This window comes from Egretta garzetta, unplaced genomic scaffold (assembly GCF_000687185.1).
Source record: "Egretta garzetta isolate BGI_Z169 unplaced genomic scaffold, ASM68718v1 scaffold397, whole genome shotgun sequence".
Lineage (NCBI taxonomy): Eukaryota > Metazoa > Chordata > Aves > Pelecaniformes > Ardeidae > Egretta > Egretta garzetta.
In genome coordinates this window covers 10,837,678-10,855,270 of record NW_009260493.1, presented here as the reverse complement: position 1 = coordinate 10,855,270, position 17,593 = coordinate 10,837,678, and the positions used below count along the sequence as shown (strand labels likewise).

The following is a 17,593-nucleotide window of genomic DNA, read 5'->3' as shown; positions in this document are numbered from 1 at the left end:
GGTGGGGTTGTGTTTCAAAAAACCCAAAAAGCTGAGCAAGAGAAAAAGAAAACTTGGTAATGGCAACCTAAGAAGTCTTGGAGGTGAAGTGGCACACACACACACAAAAAGAACATGATCAACTAGCATGATCCTTAATTATGGCCATTCAGAGAATAAGAGACAAGTGATAAGGCAGCCACAAAAAAAAAAAAAATTAAGTGCAGGAATAAATTGATCTCCACGGATTTCTATGCAGTATGATTGCTACATTCTTCCCACACTCCCCATCCCATCCCTTACTGTTTCAAGTGAACACCAGGAGCAGACGCTGCACGGACAGACACAAGGAAACATTGGTCGCACTAAGAGCTGAATGCAGAGCAGTTTATTTTCAAGGGAGGTCCCTCCACATGCCCACCAAAATTACATCAGTAACAAAATTTGTCACTGAATGAATAAGAATTTATTCTCTAATGTATGATCTTCATTGTACAAAATTCTAATTACAACCTGTTTATCTGCAGAAAGCATTCAAACAGATAAAACCAAGATCTCCCTGCAAGCAGCACAATAAAAGTAAGGGAAGTGTTTGCTCTGAATAAATTACATGAGGTAAATGAAAATGAGAGAAATTACCGGGGACACGTACATATTAACCCTGCTTTCCAAATGGCATTGAGATGCAAAGTGGACCGATGTATCGAAGGTGACAAAACAGCCACAAACAGAAAGCAAGTTTCTTGAATCACAGCTCAGCGCTATCTTTGAAGGTCATTACTTTACGGTGCAATGGAACTAGTTTACTTATTTCTAATCATCTAAGCTGCTACATGGTGTAAACTGTGAATGCTGCACACTGTAATCCCAGTGGGTGCCTGCGCTCTGACATTTCAGCCTAGTAGAGTTCATTTTGCAGAGATAAAAAGGTACATTGTTGAATACATTTTCACCAGTCCCTCACGTTGAGAACAATTCTATAAAATAAAGGTAATAAACTGCAAAATGTGTGCTTATGGTACTGTTAGTATCTGAAATGTTTAATTATCTGAACGATAATTAAGCATGTTGCCATTTCCAAGAGTAATGAAATCGCTTACAGCAATTAATAATGACCTGGAAATGGGAAACAAACTGCATAAAATGTAATGGTTTTAAAAGGTAATATGAAATGAAAAATACTAGTATACAAATGAAACGGTATGCTGTTTATGCAGAAGGGTTAGAGATGTGAGACAAGGAAAATATATTCCAACCACATGAGAAATCATTGCCTAAAATCACATCTGCATCTCTAAAACCAGTATTTAATTCTGGTCACGTCACACCTCCTTAACAACAAGATTTTGTTTCCAGATTTTAAGTTTCTGCCAGAATTCTTTTATTTTGGTTTCCCAATCTTCCTGACAGTAATCTTTTGTACAACACCATACCTTTAATTCTATGGAACAGGATGCCACATGGATTTGGGGAGGGGTTGGGGAGATGGGGAAAAAGGGTCAGAGGGTAAGTAATTTGGCAAGCAATTCCAAATACGCACCTTCAAAAACTTTAAAGTGTTCTCCAATGCTAAGGAGAGGGTAAGAAATTTCACTCTGGTTTATACAGCCAAGGACTCCAGGGGCTCTTTCAGTTACAGTGCCCAAGTCTCAGCCCTAGGGGTCCACGCCGGGTCAGCCCATGCCTAGTGCCCGAGCCCCTCCTCTTCCCACGCCGTACACAAGGACTACTCTGGTTTTATTATACCGCAGCTGACCTACCTGAAACATGGATTAGCAGCACTCAACTCAAACCACTGTAAATTAGTAACCCGATTCTTTTTTGGAGTGGGGTTTTTTGACCACTTTCATAATCTTTTGCAATTTGCCAGCTTTATCACAGTAACATTTTCTTTATAAATTACATTGAACAGTTCTTGGTAGAACCCAAATAGAAATGTTTATTCAATTAATCCATAAAAAGTGGGTTTAGATATATCCGTCAGTTCTCCATTTGAGTTGATTTTATTCTGGTTTCTTAATCAAAATGTTTTATATCAAATTAAATGCATTAGAGAAGAACAATATTGCCTTTATTAACCAAATCTGTAATCTAATTTTAAAAAATCAAGTTATTCTGACAAGATCAGTATTCCATAAACCTGTTGACTGTCTCTAATTATGTTACTATCTTAACTCTTCATTAATCAACCCTTGTATTGGCTGTTCCATTACGCTGTTTTGAATTTAAGTCAAGATGACAAGCTTTTAATTAATTGGGTGATCCTGATCCTTCATGTCAGTATTTTCAATGTTTGTTTTCAGGTTATCTGGAACTTTCCAGGACTGCTCCAGATTTTTATTTTTTTTAAAAAAACAGCAAACAAAACCAGATAACATTAAGAGCTTTGACAAGCCATTTTAGGATTCCGGACCTACTGATCACCTGAGGTGTAACTTGACATTAGCTGCTGCTTAATATGCTCCTCAACTTACCGTTATAATGGAAGCTATTTCATTATCATACCATACAAAAGCATCACCCGGTCCATTCCCCCTCTCAGAACCAGTAGGAGGATTTACGGAGAAATAAAATGAAGAAAGTGAAATTCACTCAGTTCTGCCTCACACAGTCTAGGTTCAAATCAGGAGGAAAGAATTACGCTGCCCACTTTTAAAATGAAACAAAGTTGAAAAAATAAAAAAAAGCAAACAAGAATTAAATGAAAAACAAAGATTCATCTAGCTGAATAAAGCCCAAAGAATCAATGTCGATAAGAACCAGGGCTTTTGGGAAGCTTGTCCTAACCTTGGGAGGATGTTAATCTGAACTTTATCCAGATCGCACACTAGCATGCATGACAGGAGATTTCTCCGTAATGGCTTTGGAGGAGAAAGACATACAGGGGCAGAGAGAAAGAATAATAAATGCATCCGGGAAATCTCATCAACATCCCCCCCACACCCACCAGCACACGCTGCTGGCACAGCTTTACCCCCCCACCAACAGTGCCAAAATAACAGCGAAAAATCAGTGTGCTTCCAAAACTGTGCGTTTAAGTGCTGCAATGACCAGGGCAACTTTCAAAACCTTATTAAAATTTTCCCTGCTTAATTTTTAATAGAGTGATAAATGAAAGTACAATAAAAGCTAGTCCTATAAAAGTTTGTTTTATTTAGGTACTTACCAATTCTCAAACACTATCAAAGTAGTATTGCAGTCCTAAATAGCCAAGAGACCTTAATTATGAAAGCAAACCAAATTAAAGTATCAAGCACACTAATGAACCATACTAAAATCCTACTTATTTCAACTGAAATTAGAAATAGAAGTCACAGTTGAAAAAAAGAGCTCCAGTCTTCTGAAAGGGTAAGATTATCTCAACCTGCAGTCACGTTCTTTGGAAGCGAACACAGACCAAAAATCTGTGAGTATCAGTCCCCAAATTCTGGAGAAGCTATAATCAGGCTCTGAGTTATCTGGCCCGGGTGCACCCATAGCATTTTCAAGTGCTGCAATATGAATTATTGCCCACATCCATTCTTTTACAACTGGAATGGGCGCCGTGGATTAATGTACTGCAATACATTTTCTTGCCACAGACAGTGCTCCTCTCGGAAGTGTGATCTATTGACTAGTTACACACACTTCGGATAAATCACGACAGTCTCGGTGCTGCGGCTGCTCTGGGAAAAACTGCCGAACAAGCCGAGGCAAGACAGGAGATGGAGGGATCACCTGCGAGGCAGGGGAGCTCCGGGTGGGATTGGTAGCTGCTCCTTTTCCTCCCCAGCCTCCGTCACACAGCTGAAGCGGTATCCTGACCTCATGTCCTTCACCAGAGAGCAAGCCACTAACTTCAGCTGAAAGACTTCCCTCAACTCAGTGGACTTTGCACTGAAGCCCAGACTGGCCAGCATGTTAGGTGCCAATGACCATAATCACATCCTGCCATAGGTAACTTGTCCTGCCTTACCCACCAGTAGGGACTTCAGAAAGATGGCAAAGGAAGAGGTCCCTGCACACAACAGAGGCTTTGAAAAATTGGTGGCCATGGTAGAGGAACCCACCTACCTCAGGCCTGCTACCCTAATCCCAAGAGAAGAGCATCAGTGCAATTAAAGAGCTGCAGTGTGATTTACTGCTGATTATGATCCTATACAATAAAGAACCAGGCATGAACAAAACTTATTCCAAAAACAAAGCTCGGGAGAATTCAGGAAACCCACGTCTCGTTGGATAATGTGGCGCTCGTAATGTCGCAGGAATAAAATTTCCAGTTAGTGCAGAGGGAGCTCACAGCTGCAAATACCAAAAAAATGATACTAAGCAAGGCTGAATATAGTGAACAAAAAAAGTTGAAAACTAATTTAGGGGAGGTCAGTGTCTAAACTTGCAGTTTACTGCCAATTCAACTGAGTCATCAGCATTGTGCTCCTTTGAAAAAGAGGATACCATGCTTAATTTACACAATCTGACAAGAATTTGGCTAGGCACTCTGCCTGGTCTCCTGCTAGGTAACTCAGCTGCGCTACGGTCCTTTCTTATGGATATAAGCATCATTAGGATTCTATATGTGGTATGGGTATCTGAACAGTGGCAAGCAGCACAATAAGCCGAGTATGGTCGCGTGTGCCAGCCGATGGTCCAAAGCATATAGCTCTTCCACAGGATGCTCTCTCAATAACAATACTGGTATTCAGTCCTAAAGGGAATATGATTAAGTTCCTTAGTCCAGACTTTCTCCATTGTTTAAATACCTTTTTTTTTTTTTCCATATCATAGCCAACTGGTAAACCTATATGGAACAGGAGACTGGTGCATTTGGTATCTGCTAGTGAGATCTTAAATGTTTCCAATTACTACCTGGCCAAAAGCCCAGAAACAGTCACGAGTGCCAAACACATTTGTAAAAACAACAGCAACTTATAAATATTGGTGTAATGTGGGCCCTTCTGCAATGACAAATGTAAAATAATTTTCAAAAGTATCACATTCATTTAGCTTCAAGTTGTTCATCTTTAGTTTATTCTAACAAAATGTTCAACTTGTGAACAACAAAAACATGAGTAACAGAAACGTGTAATTTAAGTGCTCAAAATGTATTTAAGCTCCTCTTTAAGCAAAACTGTAAGTCTCTAATGATATCTACCTTGAGGGAAAAAAGGTAAAGATTCTGTCTGAAACATTAAGATAACTGCTTTGCCGTATATAATTTTCTCTCTGTCCACTTTTTAAAAAAATGTGATTGAAAATTACATATTTATCTGTACTTTTATTAGCTTTCAAAGATTTACATAATAATTTAAGATGCACTACTGCAAGAGACACAAATGAAGAGCACAGCTTATCCTTTCAGTGCCGTATTTTCCAGAACCCTCCTGTGATGTCGACTGTACCCAATTTTACAAGCCCGCTGCCTCATATACCAACACCCTAAATTCTCATGTGCAGCACACAGCAAAGCCTATAAATCAAGCTCCCCACCTTGAACCTTCCACCTCCACTCTGCAAGTGTAAAAGGCAAACAACGCCGACCGAAGTAGCACTGTATGCATCGCCCACCGGCACAAGCAGATTCTGAACTGCACTGTCCCTTCCACTCCACTCATTTTAAAAATCAGAGGCAGTTTTTATGTAACCGGAACAACATTTTCGTTCTCCAGATGGCCATGCAAGGTCACTCTCTCTATGGCAATATGCTGGGGTCCCTCTGTTAAAAATCCCAAGAGAATGAAAAACCTTAAGCTTGCTTTTCTTTCCCCCCCCCCCAATGTTTCCCCATTTTTTTTTTTTTTTTTTTTTTTAACTAGAGGGGAATTCAGCAGTATCCTGTATTCTGTGTAAACTGTTTTCAGAATGAATAAATGTGCAAATTGCAAACAAACATTCTGTGCTTGAAAAAGGCAGGCAGAAAGCAGCCCAGCTCCCAAGCCTTGAACGGCAGATGATGGCACACCAGTGCTGCACCGCTGAACCAGCACCTCCGGTGCTGTGCCTTGAGGCTGACTGTTGCCAACAGCTAGGGCTCAGTGACAGGTACTGTTTTGAACAACAGAAGAAATAATAACAGTAATAATAATATCATCAATACATATTGTTCCATTCTCAACTCTGATAAAGCTATAAAGCTTCTCCTCCCCCTTACTCATTTGATTATCAAACCCAACTATTACAGGCAACAGTTTACTAATACCAAGTCATTTGGGGGGGAAAAAAAAAAAAAAGCCACAAACAAAAACACCCAGGACTTTTTTTCCAACTGCTCTACAATTCTTCATGTTTTACTGAAAAATCACACCCTTGCACTGATCTTCAGTAAAGCAGGAGAGAGCAATTCCACCGTGTACATATATTAAGCTCTGGACAGGCTGAACTATTGACCTCCTTTTGCCACTAAAATATCAGTTAATCATAAAACTGAGCTGTGAGCTGTTACTCAGAAGCAGCAGCCAACGTGAGAATAACTTCTAACTTACAGCTGATAAAGCAGGCTAAGTGGACAATTTTAGATTACCACATATTTCCTACACCACTCCCACCCCAAAGGAGAGGCAATCACAACACGGAGGATACACTCAGAAGGACAACACGCCCCAAAGCCTTAATAAGGATTACTTCTAATTAAAGTGCTAGCCTCTGCCTTTGGTTTTGGTTTTAAAATGCTCCAGAAGTGAGTAATTTGAGCAACAACACCAGGCAGGAGGTGTAGTCATAGTGAAATAAAGCCCAGGTGCCCCACGAGGATCGATAGGGAGGAAGGAGCCTCCAGCATCGGCAGCTTGGAATGATTTGTGCCTAAACCACACGCAGCCGGGAACACAACACCGTGCTCAGCACTGACTTCAGCCGCACTTAGAAATGGAAATATAAAGCATACACCTGGCTATTAAGGAGGACAGTGACGGAAAATCACATTTTCCTTCACATGTTTTAGTCTTACTTCAGCCATTTAAAAACACTCACTGGTTTCACGTATTTGACTGCTCAGCACTATCTTTAATTGCAGACTGGTAAAACAACACGCGAGTTTTCTAGCAAAATGCCGTCACTCGGCTTCAGCGCAGAACAGATTACCTGGGAAATGCCAAGCAGACAAAGAGGCTGGTGGGGGACTTTTAACTAGCGGAAGAATTATCTCTTAATTAGAAAACAATTTTGTTTAGCATTAGCAGAAACATTTACTAAATGAGTCACCAGACACCGGTTTTGCTAAGAGGAAGGCGGAAAATGATCTAAATACCTAATAATAAAAGCGCATGTCTGATACCGAGATAAGTACAACCATCACTCAAATCGTTCAGAAGTAGGATACAACTCCAGCAAAGCACAGGCCAACTGATCAATAATGTGTTATTAAGAAATGTCATGAAATTATAAATACTGACTGAATTATGGAAAAAATCATTTTCAATCTTCATTTCAAAACAATGCTAATATTTGCTCAGATATTAAATAAACAGAAAGCAGGATACTAACCTATTCTTATTGATGTGTCAGTGAGCTTGCTATCGCTGCTGCTTGGAACGTAAACATTAAAAAACTCATCAGATCAACGTTCACTAATGTGTGCTTTTTAATCCGTATAGAGAGCCGTCAAACTTCATGCTGAAAATTCATTTATTTCCCACCACTCCATTTGACGCTGAGCGTATAATAAATTATAACTTATTTCAGAATTTGAACTAATATTCACAAAACTTATGGAAAGACAAAATTGACAAAGAACATCGACAGAAAAGAGAGTATCTGTCTGAAAAATAAGTGATCTTGTCAGAAACAAGAATTAGGAATAATTGAAGAATCTCCAGAAAGAAGATATTGCTGCGGAGATGTCATCTAATATAGCACGGTAAATCACCTGCCAGTCACTCGTACAAATCAGCAGCAGCAGAGACTGCAGGGTGAGCTATTCTGTTATTAGCTTCACCTTTCTTGTAAATCTTCTCTTTGGAAGAGACTAATTTCTGTGTTTATAGTTTGCCTTTTAGAAGCAAAATATTTAAAAAAAAAAAAAAATCATATTGACTTGGGTTTGCAGTTATCTTACAGACAGCTTGGGAGAACACTGCGGAAAAGGACGGGTCTGTCTTCATTTTCCAGAGAGGTGAGGAGGCAGCAGGGCGACCTGCCGCGCAACCCTGTGCCGTCCCTGACTCACCCCTGACGCTGGGCACAGTCCTTCAGTCCCCCCAAACCCTTGCTGACTCACTTTTTTCTAACTGAAACTGATGAATAACAACATTTATTAACCTCTGCTTTCACCGGATAAGAAGAAACAGTCTCATTGCAAGGTAAAGAACTTGAAATTTTATTATTATTAAAATAATATTGTCATGGAAGTTCAGATTTTCTTTTCCCCCCAAGTATTTTTTTGATCTGCTTCATTTCATAGTGGATTAAATTGAGTTGAAAATTTTTCTCAAGCCAGACTAGATTTTGGTGCCTTATATGTGAGTATTAGGTTAAAAACAAAGTAAAAATAAAATCACACTCACACTAACGTTGTTTCCCCTAACTGGCTTCTAAAAATATGTCACGTAAATCATGACTTCCTTTCTTTTCCTTTCCCATTAAAAAGCTTTAGTCTGTCACACACCGTGTAAATGAAATTACATTTTTTCAAATGCTAGGAAAAAGAACCCTAACATTTGGGATTTGTTAGTCTCAGCTCAGTCTCTTTATAGAAGCTGTTTTCAAATTCCTACTTTTTCAGAACAACGCCTAAACCAATTCAGTACAATAAATCAATGCTTTAACCTTACTTAGATCTCAACAACTGTCATCTTAACCGAGATGGACACACATATATTTTTACTTCACAGGAAAAACAGAGTAAATTATAAATAAGATTACAGATTCCAAGAAATGCCTTCAGTTTAGTCTTTCTTGCTCCAGCTGCGTGCCTCAGCTTCTGACAGTGCTATGCCTGATTTCAAAAAAGACTGATTTTCTGGGACTCATACCTATTGACCTAGTCCGTTTGAAGTTCTGGCTTGTGATCCGGACACTGACCCTCTTCCTTAAGTAAACAAAATGAGTGGTCATCCATGCTTAGACGAGAACTTGAATAGCCATCCCACTCAGGTCTGTCACCAACTTGTGAAAAAAATATTTCATTTATATTTCACTTTATACATGCATACATATACATGACACACGGAATCCTGCAACTGCAGCTTTTCTTTCCTACTATTTTAGCACAGCTTTGAAGAGATGGTTATCAGCACTCTTTGCTAAATCTAATATAGCGCAAACTTTAAAATACTTTGTCAGGCCCTAAAAATCCTGAGAGTAGGGAAAAAAAACCACAATTTAATTTCCGCTTATTTGCCTTCCAGTCTGATGTTCAAATCTATAATTTTTCTCCTCTGCAACTATGAGACGTAGGCACTATCTTTCTTCTTATGGAAGCTGAGATTAAAATAACTTCAAGTAGCTTTAGAAGGAATAGCATGTAGCACAAGCTGGCAGTGCTTAATCTTTTGGCGCTGGCCACGCAGGGGCACTCTAAAAAACCAGAAGTGGAGTGGAAGATTCACAGTGCATGATTTTGGTGGTGGTAGGTCAAAAATGGAGAAAAGAAAACACACTATTAATATTTGCTATTGTATTTTAGGAGTTGTCAGAGAATCTGCCAGGCCATGCATATCTGCTTGGAAAAAGAAAAATTACCCAAAAATAAGCTACATTTTTTTTTGTAAAATTCTATTTCTTAAACAGATTCTTTTTCCAGGCAAGTGCCTTTATGTGCCAGGTTACTTGAAGAGCAAGTGAAAATACGAAGGTGAAAAAACAGGTGGTTTGTCCTTTTTAGAAATGATAACACCTCCTCCCTTGCCTGAGGAGAAGTAAAATGTTTTCTTAGCTTTCTAACATCCCGTCTCCTAACCTACACTCTCATGGTTAAGCAAACAGCAACCTAGGCAGTGACCAGGCAAAGCAGGGGACACAGCAAATCCATACTGGCCTGGGCACTTGGGGATCCTGTGGGTTCTGCTCCAAGTCAACTAGAGCCAACAAGCCTGCCAACCAATTAAATCATTAAATATTTTTGTTTGGTTGTTTGTTTTTCCAAAGCAGCACTCACCTGCACATTTGGTCCTGGTGATGAGCGGTGGTCCTGGCTGTCCAGTCCCACCTTCTCCTGGTCTGGTGAGCAGGACCCGAATTTCATATTCGGTGTCAGGGTCCAAGTGCCAGAGCTTGTAAGTTGGCGCGTTGACAGCATGGGTTTCGGTCCAGGTCCCAGACGTCATTCGGTACTCCACTTCTTTCAGGATAATGGGTCCATCCCCAATAATTGAGTTGGCATTCAGTTGAATGAGCAAGTATGTGGGCCCAACGCCCAGCAGCTGCGGGGGTGCTATTGGCCGAGGCGGCTCTGTAGGGGAGACCAAAAAAAAAAAGCCAGAGATAAAACAAAAGCTAGAAAACCCATTAAGAAGAGGGCTCTTTCCACAGAAAGCGTGTCAGGTTTTGGTCAGCAAAGATTTCAAAACTCGAAAGCAAAATCAAACTGACATCAATGAAGAAGAGCTGAAGAGAATTTCAGCTGACGGAAGCAAGTGGCACACCACTGGCATCTGCCCAATGCTATTTTTTCCATTTAAAAATCTCAGCTAGGGACCACAAAATCCTATCCGATCTATACACCACTAATACTTAACATTTTTTCTGAAAAAATTCTGTGCTCATGCTCATTTATATAATTCACTATGGCAATAACTTGAGACTTTCAGAAACTTAACTCATTTTCTTTTATTGACAGAAGTCACATACATACTTTCCTTAAAGAAATTGTTGCAATAGTTGATTCACTAGCCCGGCACAGAATATTCTTTAAAATGAGTATCGCTGCAGTTCATTTGAAGCCCACCAGATGCAGTTAGGGTAAAAGATACAGATACCTCTTACAGGCATCCAGAACACTCTGAACTGAGCAAAACTCCCGGAAGAATGCCAAAATAAAGATGTATAGCAATGACGTAGAACATTATTTTATTCTTCAATGACTTATTACTGATTTAGAAACTCAAGCAGTAAGATGTACAGTGCCTTTTGTCTTCCTCTGTTGTCATCAGCTTCTGCCTAAATATTTCAACACAGCTGCAAAGTGAAAAGGTAAAGACAGACCAAACAGGGAGGTGAGGTCCCCCTTACCCTGAGAAATGTTTGCATGGAGAAGTAGCACATTGCCTTGGCGTGATTTATTTTAAAGAAACAAATCACAAGCAACATGTACTTTTCTAATAAAATGAATCTGCCGATAAACACGGAAGGTTCATTTTCATTCCAGATGGCTCATATTTCAACTAATTTGTTTCAGTTAATTAGGCAACACTGCTAAATCCAATGCACACGGGGGTTTCGCACAGCAGCGATGCAGAACTAACAACGCGGCAACTCTGAGCAGGTAGAGGGATCCCTTGGCCAGTACGTTAAAAATCACATTTAACCCCAGACCCTAAGATTTCCCTAGAGGGGGGGCCCCTCTCATCATCGCTCCCCCCCTCCATCTCCCTGCAGAAAAGAAGCTCAGACGCAGAAGCAATGGACGTATTCTGCCTCCTGGGAATGACCAGTGCCGCTGTCGGAGCCCGCGGGGGGGGACTGGCAGTAGAGGGGCTCGCAGAGGGCCTCCAGACCTCCTTTTGACATCCTACCCTCCCTGCACAGCGGAGTTTGGCTAACGACTCCCTGGTTCTCTACATCCAGCAGTAAAGTTTCCCCTCCAGATGCCAGAGCTGGCTCCCAACAGCGTATTCAGCAGCTCTGTAAGCAACCAAGTTTCCCACGTTTTGGTACAAAAGGATTTCTTGCAGACTTTTTTCTAAATCAGCTGTGTCTCAAGCCACTCTGTCTATAGACCGAGGAATCTGAGAACGTGTGGTAGTGGCTGCAAGCAGAGCTCACTTTCCTCTCCTGGAGTGAAAAGGTGAACGCTCCAAGGTGTTCCCGTTTCTGCTTCGGGATATACAAAACTCTAGGAAGTATCTCAATTAATTATTAACATGTTTTACCCTGTTTTGGCAAGAAATGTGCATATGAACTAATTTGGATCCCTACCTGCATCAAAGCTCAGAAATGCAGCCAGGCTTAATGAAGGCAGTTTATTTGCTGTGGAACTAACACATTAAATGTCAAACTAATGAATTCTAAGGTCAGTGTATATTACGGCAGAAAACATAAACGTTGATGAGCATGATACACTACCAAGTCTGAGTTATAAACCTCTAAAACATAAGGCTGTGTTTAGAAGTATACACTTTGATTAAGAGCACGGTTATCACAAATAAAACCTCACATTAATGAGACTAATATACCATTGCGTATTAAATTTTTATGTTAAGAGGTAGAGCGTATTCTTATATTAGCATATGCATTTTGTTTTTAAGCTCCTGAGGACTATTTTTTATTTATAAAGTCTCTCCCAGTTCCAATAAATTATGCATGAATTTTAATCAGTTAGCAAATGAACAAGTAATTGTTCTGCAGCATTATTAATATTCTTCATAATACAATATACTATCAGAATCAGAGGTGAGGTGCAGCCAGAAATCCCCACAGTACACTAAGTATCAACCGAAGCATGCAATCCCAATATACCAGGGTAAACTTTTCTGATGTTACCCAATTAACTTTCTATTAATTATTCTAATTCGTTATTCTATAACCACTTTCATCAAATATTCCCCAATTATAATTTCAAATCACATAATTTCCTTTTATATATAGAGCAACCCGAAACTTACGGTTTAAAAATTGCCATTGATAACTATAAGACAGAACAAAGCCATTATTAATGTTTTGGTTGCCATTCCCAGAGCAAATGTCACACATATCGACAGTACTCCTCCTCCGGTGGGTTTTTAAACACAACTCGCATCCTTCAAGGAAGTGATGCTGCTGGGTTTTTACTCAGGCAAGCTGGGTCCGCCTAGTAGTAAAGAACACTGTTTTGTAGTGTCCTGAGGAGTAAATCTTTCAAAAATGAAAAACCTCTTATACAGGGAGGGGGGGAAGGAACGGAAGGGGCGGGGAGAAAGAAGGAAAAAAGGAAAGGGTGGGGGGGAAGAGAAAGATGTATGAGAGAGCGCCCCAAAGAAAAATCACCCTCTAGAAGTTCGGTCTGGGGTCTGGTTTATAAACAATATAAAAACTCAGCTTCAGTCAAGGCAAGGGACAGCTTTACAGTTCAGCGCTCGGATAAGAGGCGGTGTTGCAGGAGGCCGAGGCTCCCCAGTGACCCACGAGGGCAGCCCCCGTCCTGCCTGGCCCTGCCGGGGCAACGCTGTCTGCAGGTGGCCACGACGGCAAATGCATTTTGTGGCTTCCAGTCACCCACACCCATAGCCACGTCAGGCAGCAGGGGGACCTTCCATCCCCCCGCTGCCCTGGTCACTGCAACCACACCGGGGAACTGTACCCGTTATTCCTGCCAAAAAAACCCCCCACCCCCCTCAATTATTGTGAGCGGATGTGGCTAAGGCACATGGTATTCCTAGCAAGCAATTTTCATGGAGCACAGTTCCCCTTTTCTTGGCCATGAAGCCTCTGTCAATAGCCATAAAGGTTCTCAACAACATTTTATGAAAAAAATATTTCAACCCACAGATGATTTATTAACCCCTCAGTCAAATCACGGTTCCATAGGTATTGAAGATGCACGTGCTACATGGGTTGAACAAAGACCCCGTGCAGTGAGTTTCCTTTCTTCCTTTGCTAAGCACAAACGTTAGCATTCCTTTTCCAGCGTGACTAGTTTAATTACTGACTCATTTTCTGACTATATTTTTTAGGCACTGCTTAAAGGTGTTCGATCTGATGAAATCCCTTCCAGTACGCATGGCCATGAACATTTCTGAAAGACTATATAAAAAAGAGCACTTGCACATCTGCAAGACATTAAAGAAATGAAAGTATTTTCATGCATAGCGTTTTGCAGTATTTGGCCAGTTCTGGTTTTGACATAAAATGCCCACAGCTAAATTAATCAAAAATTAAGACTGACATTTCATCAGTACAAAGTTCCCATTCTGCTGAGCTACTAGCAGTACGTTATGCTCACATCAGTATGTATATGACACTATATATTAAATGTACTGTGATATTTAGGCACCAATGACTAGAATAAGCATGCAGCATCAACCTCAGCTGTAAGTCTTCCTACAGTTAAGTAGTTGTGTCATATTCTTAATATTAAACAATGTATGCAAATAATTACATATTCACAGACAGAAAAACCAGCCAGAAAAGGTCACTAGGGTTATTACTACAGTAACTGGTATGCACAAAACTTCTATATTCCCAAGTACCATATGCATACTATGTTGCTTAATACTATTCACCCAGCCTGGGTGACAATAACCCTACTATGTTGCCCTCGAAGACTAAGCACCTCCTAAACTGAAAATAAAGTGAATTTCATTAGTGTTTTAGTGGTAATCATATACTGTTAATGAGCAGTTCAAAGCAGGGGGGGGGTGTGTCGAACCAAACCAGAATCCTACAAGTTGTTCCACTTTGGAGAAAAAGCTGATACCGGATGCATGTTTGATAAAATCTTTTTTATTTACATGAAGTCATGTTTTGCTGAGCGTAACATGTACCAGGCACAGGAGACTGTTGCCTTGCTCACAGCAGAAGGGTTTGGGGAGGTGGGGAGGAGGTGAGGAGGTCACCACGCAGTCTGACAGTGGAAGATAGGTGCCAGCCTTCAATCTTGTCACTCTCCGTCCCATCCCTGCCTTGCACGGAGCCTCCACACATTAATACCCTGCAAGCTCCCTCTGCTCAGGCACGCAGCGTGCCTTCCCTCTGGTGACGGCATGTTCAGCCTCCTCTATCAAACACCTTACACGAAGCTATACAGTCAGTATGCTGATGGCTATCAACAGTTTAACCATAAAAAGCTTAAGTACTTTTACAAGTATAATAAAGCATTCATTTATTAAAAGAAGCCCGACATCAGCGTCACCACTCGAGAAATTTAGATCGGTGTAACTTAACCATGCCATAAACTGTCAAGAAAGCAGGTAAATCAAAGGAATACTGATTTCCTTCACAAATTTTCATAATTCAGAGAAACAAACAAACAAATAAATCCACATAAATATAGCTAATATTGGATGTTCCAGGGAGTACAGTGGAGATGCCTCCACAAATGACTCAGACTGACTCAGCTCCCAGCTGGATCAAACTCATTTCCTCTTATCGTAGAATCGTTTAGGTTGGAAAAGACCTTTAAGATCATCAAGTCCAACCATTAACCTAACGCTGTCATTCCACCACTAAACCATGTCCCCAAGCACCATGTCTACACTTTTGCAAAGCTGTTTAGGAAATGGCTGCATGTTTCTTGCGAGTACTCTGGGTTTCTAGCTGAGGTTCAGTGCCTGACCCACACTGGCTACGTACAGTTAGAGCACATCTTTGCCATATGAAGCCCCCTGGGACCAGGGGTCCTAGGAAGTGCACTCTGAGACACCCAAAGTTTCCTGAAGCAGCCAGGGCATACAGACCAAGTGGAAAGTCCCTGCTTGCCAGGAGCTGGCCCCGTGCAGAAGCGCTGGTGCCTCTGCGCTGGGCTCCAGATTGCATATAGAGATGCTGTGGCAAAGCTGCAGCAGAAGACCCACGGCACAGAGCCAGAAGAGCGTGGGGAAGCAGGCTGGCGATGCCATGCGCCAGCCATGCTGCTTCAGTACTCTTCCTGTACTGGAAGATTACATATGGCTTTAGGGATTCACACATTTTTAAAAATATTGAAAAACTGAAGAACCAGAAACGTTTGTTTAAGAGAAAATGTATGAGATTTAGCAGAAAAAATTACAGCAGTGAAGTCCTTGCAGGGAAACAAAATTCTCAAGTCTTAAAAGCTGGTTAATCCAATGGAAAAAAAAAAAGAATTAACAAGAAGCAGTGACTGAAAGCTTAAATTCAAATATGGTATTAAGCCACAAATTTAACAGTGAGAATAGTAACTGAGGAACAATAACTGGTAATACTGTAGGAAATGCTGCATTCTCTGAGTGTTTTCAGTGAAGGCTGGATGTCTTCTTATAAATTATATGTTAGGGGAAAAAAATAGAAGATGATAACAGTATGTAAGGCTCCGAAGAAGTACAACTGAAAGAAATTATGTGGTCGTGAAGGTGGTCACAAAATGAGCTATGAAAAATTTGAGGATAAAAACAAACCATGGAGACTTTCAGCACAAATACTGGGTTCCTTTTATTTTTAGAAAAATCATTCCACATGTGGCATATCTTAATATGAATTAGAAATATTTTCATTCAACTCACCAAAATAGTTAGGAAATACTGCTCTGCTAGGGGAAAAAAAAAATAAAATCAGAATTTAAGACAAAAAGGTTTATTTTGGACTTGTGCCTGCCTGAAAGGACACCTGGCTGTCTTCTACGCTGACAGCAGCCTGACAAGACCCGTTGCCCTCAGCGCCAACAAAAGCTGTATTAACACAAACAGGAGGCTTTGCCAAGTAAGGGGAGAAGCATTACAGAAAGCAGTACTTGCCTGATGAGAAAATCTTCTGTTCAGTTAAAAAAAGCAGGTTAATGCAGGGAATTGAGGGATCCCAAGCTGAAAGCACAGATCTGTCTAACAGCAGAGGTATCATGAACCTTTAGGTTGCAGAAAGCCTCTGCAGTTTATGTTTAGATTTCCAACAAGATCTCAAGTTTTCACTTTCTCTGCATGACAGACTACACTCTCAGCTCAGTCTGTCACCTTATACATGCCATCTCTAGTGAGTAGTTAGGTCCTCAATGGTTTTATATAACACACTGAAGACAAATAAAAACCCCAACAGCCTATGCATCAAAGAGATTGCCCAACACACTGAGGACAGTTCATTAATAGGAGTTGAGTACTCTACTGGGCTTCTGAAAATAAAAAAAAAGAACAGAAAAAAGGGAAGAAAAACGCTGTCACTCTTCTAACTTGTATTTTATTTTTCTCCATTATTAAGACGACACCTCTAGATATACATTGCTCCGAGACCTTCTAACCACTAGCCAAGACATTAAATGGGAAGTCCAATAAACAAAAGTCACATCAGGACAATCTTAACTAATCAATTCAAAGATGCAGACACACACACATCTTCAAGGACAGACCGTTATGGGCTTAGGTCATGGGAGTCTTGCTTGCACACCACATAGTGGTACTTGGATTTTCTCACCCGGGCAACCCACCTTATTCTTGTGGCAAAGGAGGAGAGTAAGCATAAACTTATTCTCGGCCAGACATGCTATGCATCAGCTACAGAAATTACTCCTGCACAAAAGACATGATGCATCTGAAAAACGTCAGAATAAAGAAGCAGGTGTACAAGTGAGTCTTCAACTGCTGTAGGGTTGCCCATGGGAAAGGGAGGGGGTGGAGCGAGAGGCAGGTGCCGCAGCAGCCTTTTCTATTCCCAGTTGGCTCCCAAGCTCTTTTTTCCCCAAGGGTTACACTTTTGTCTACCACCTTCCTACCCTCTCAGTTGGGTAGATCGTATCGGTTACACACAACCACCTGGGCATCAGCCAGCACCACCCAACCCACACTTGGTCCCATGTCTCACCTTGAAAGACACCCGGGCACAGTGGCAGTCCAAACCAGGCTTC

General features: G+C 40.8%; 1 protein-coding gene across 1 annotated transcript in view; it reads right to left on the bottom strand.

Annotated features, from left to right (window-relative positions):
* The window catches only part of PTPRK (protein tyrosine phosphatase receptor type K), a 384,122-nt gene that overhangs the window by 161,798 nt on the left and 204,731 nt on the right, over positions 1–17,593 (bottom strand). Inside the window, exon 7 of the mRNA XM_009644374.2 lies at positions 10,049–10,342. Within this exon, the coding sequence (XP_009642669.2) occupies positions 10,049–10,342 (294 nt within the window). The remainder of the gene's footprint in view (positions 1–10,048; positions 10,343–17,593) is intronic.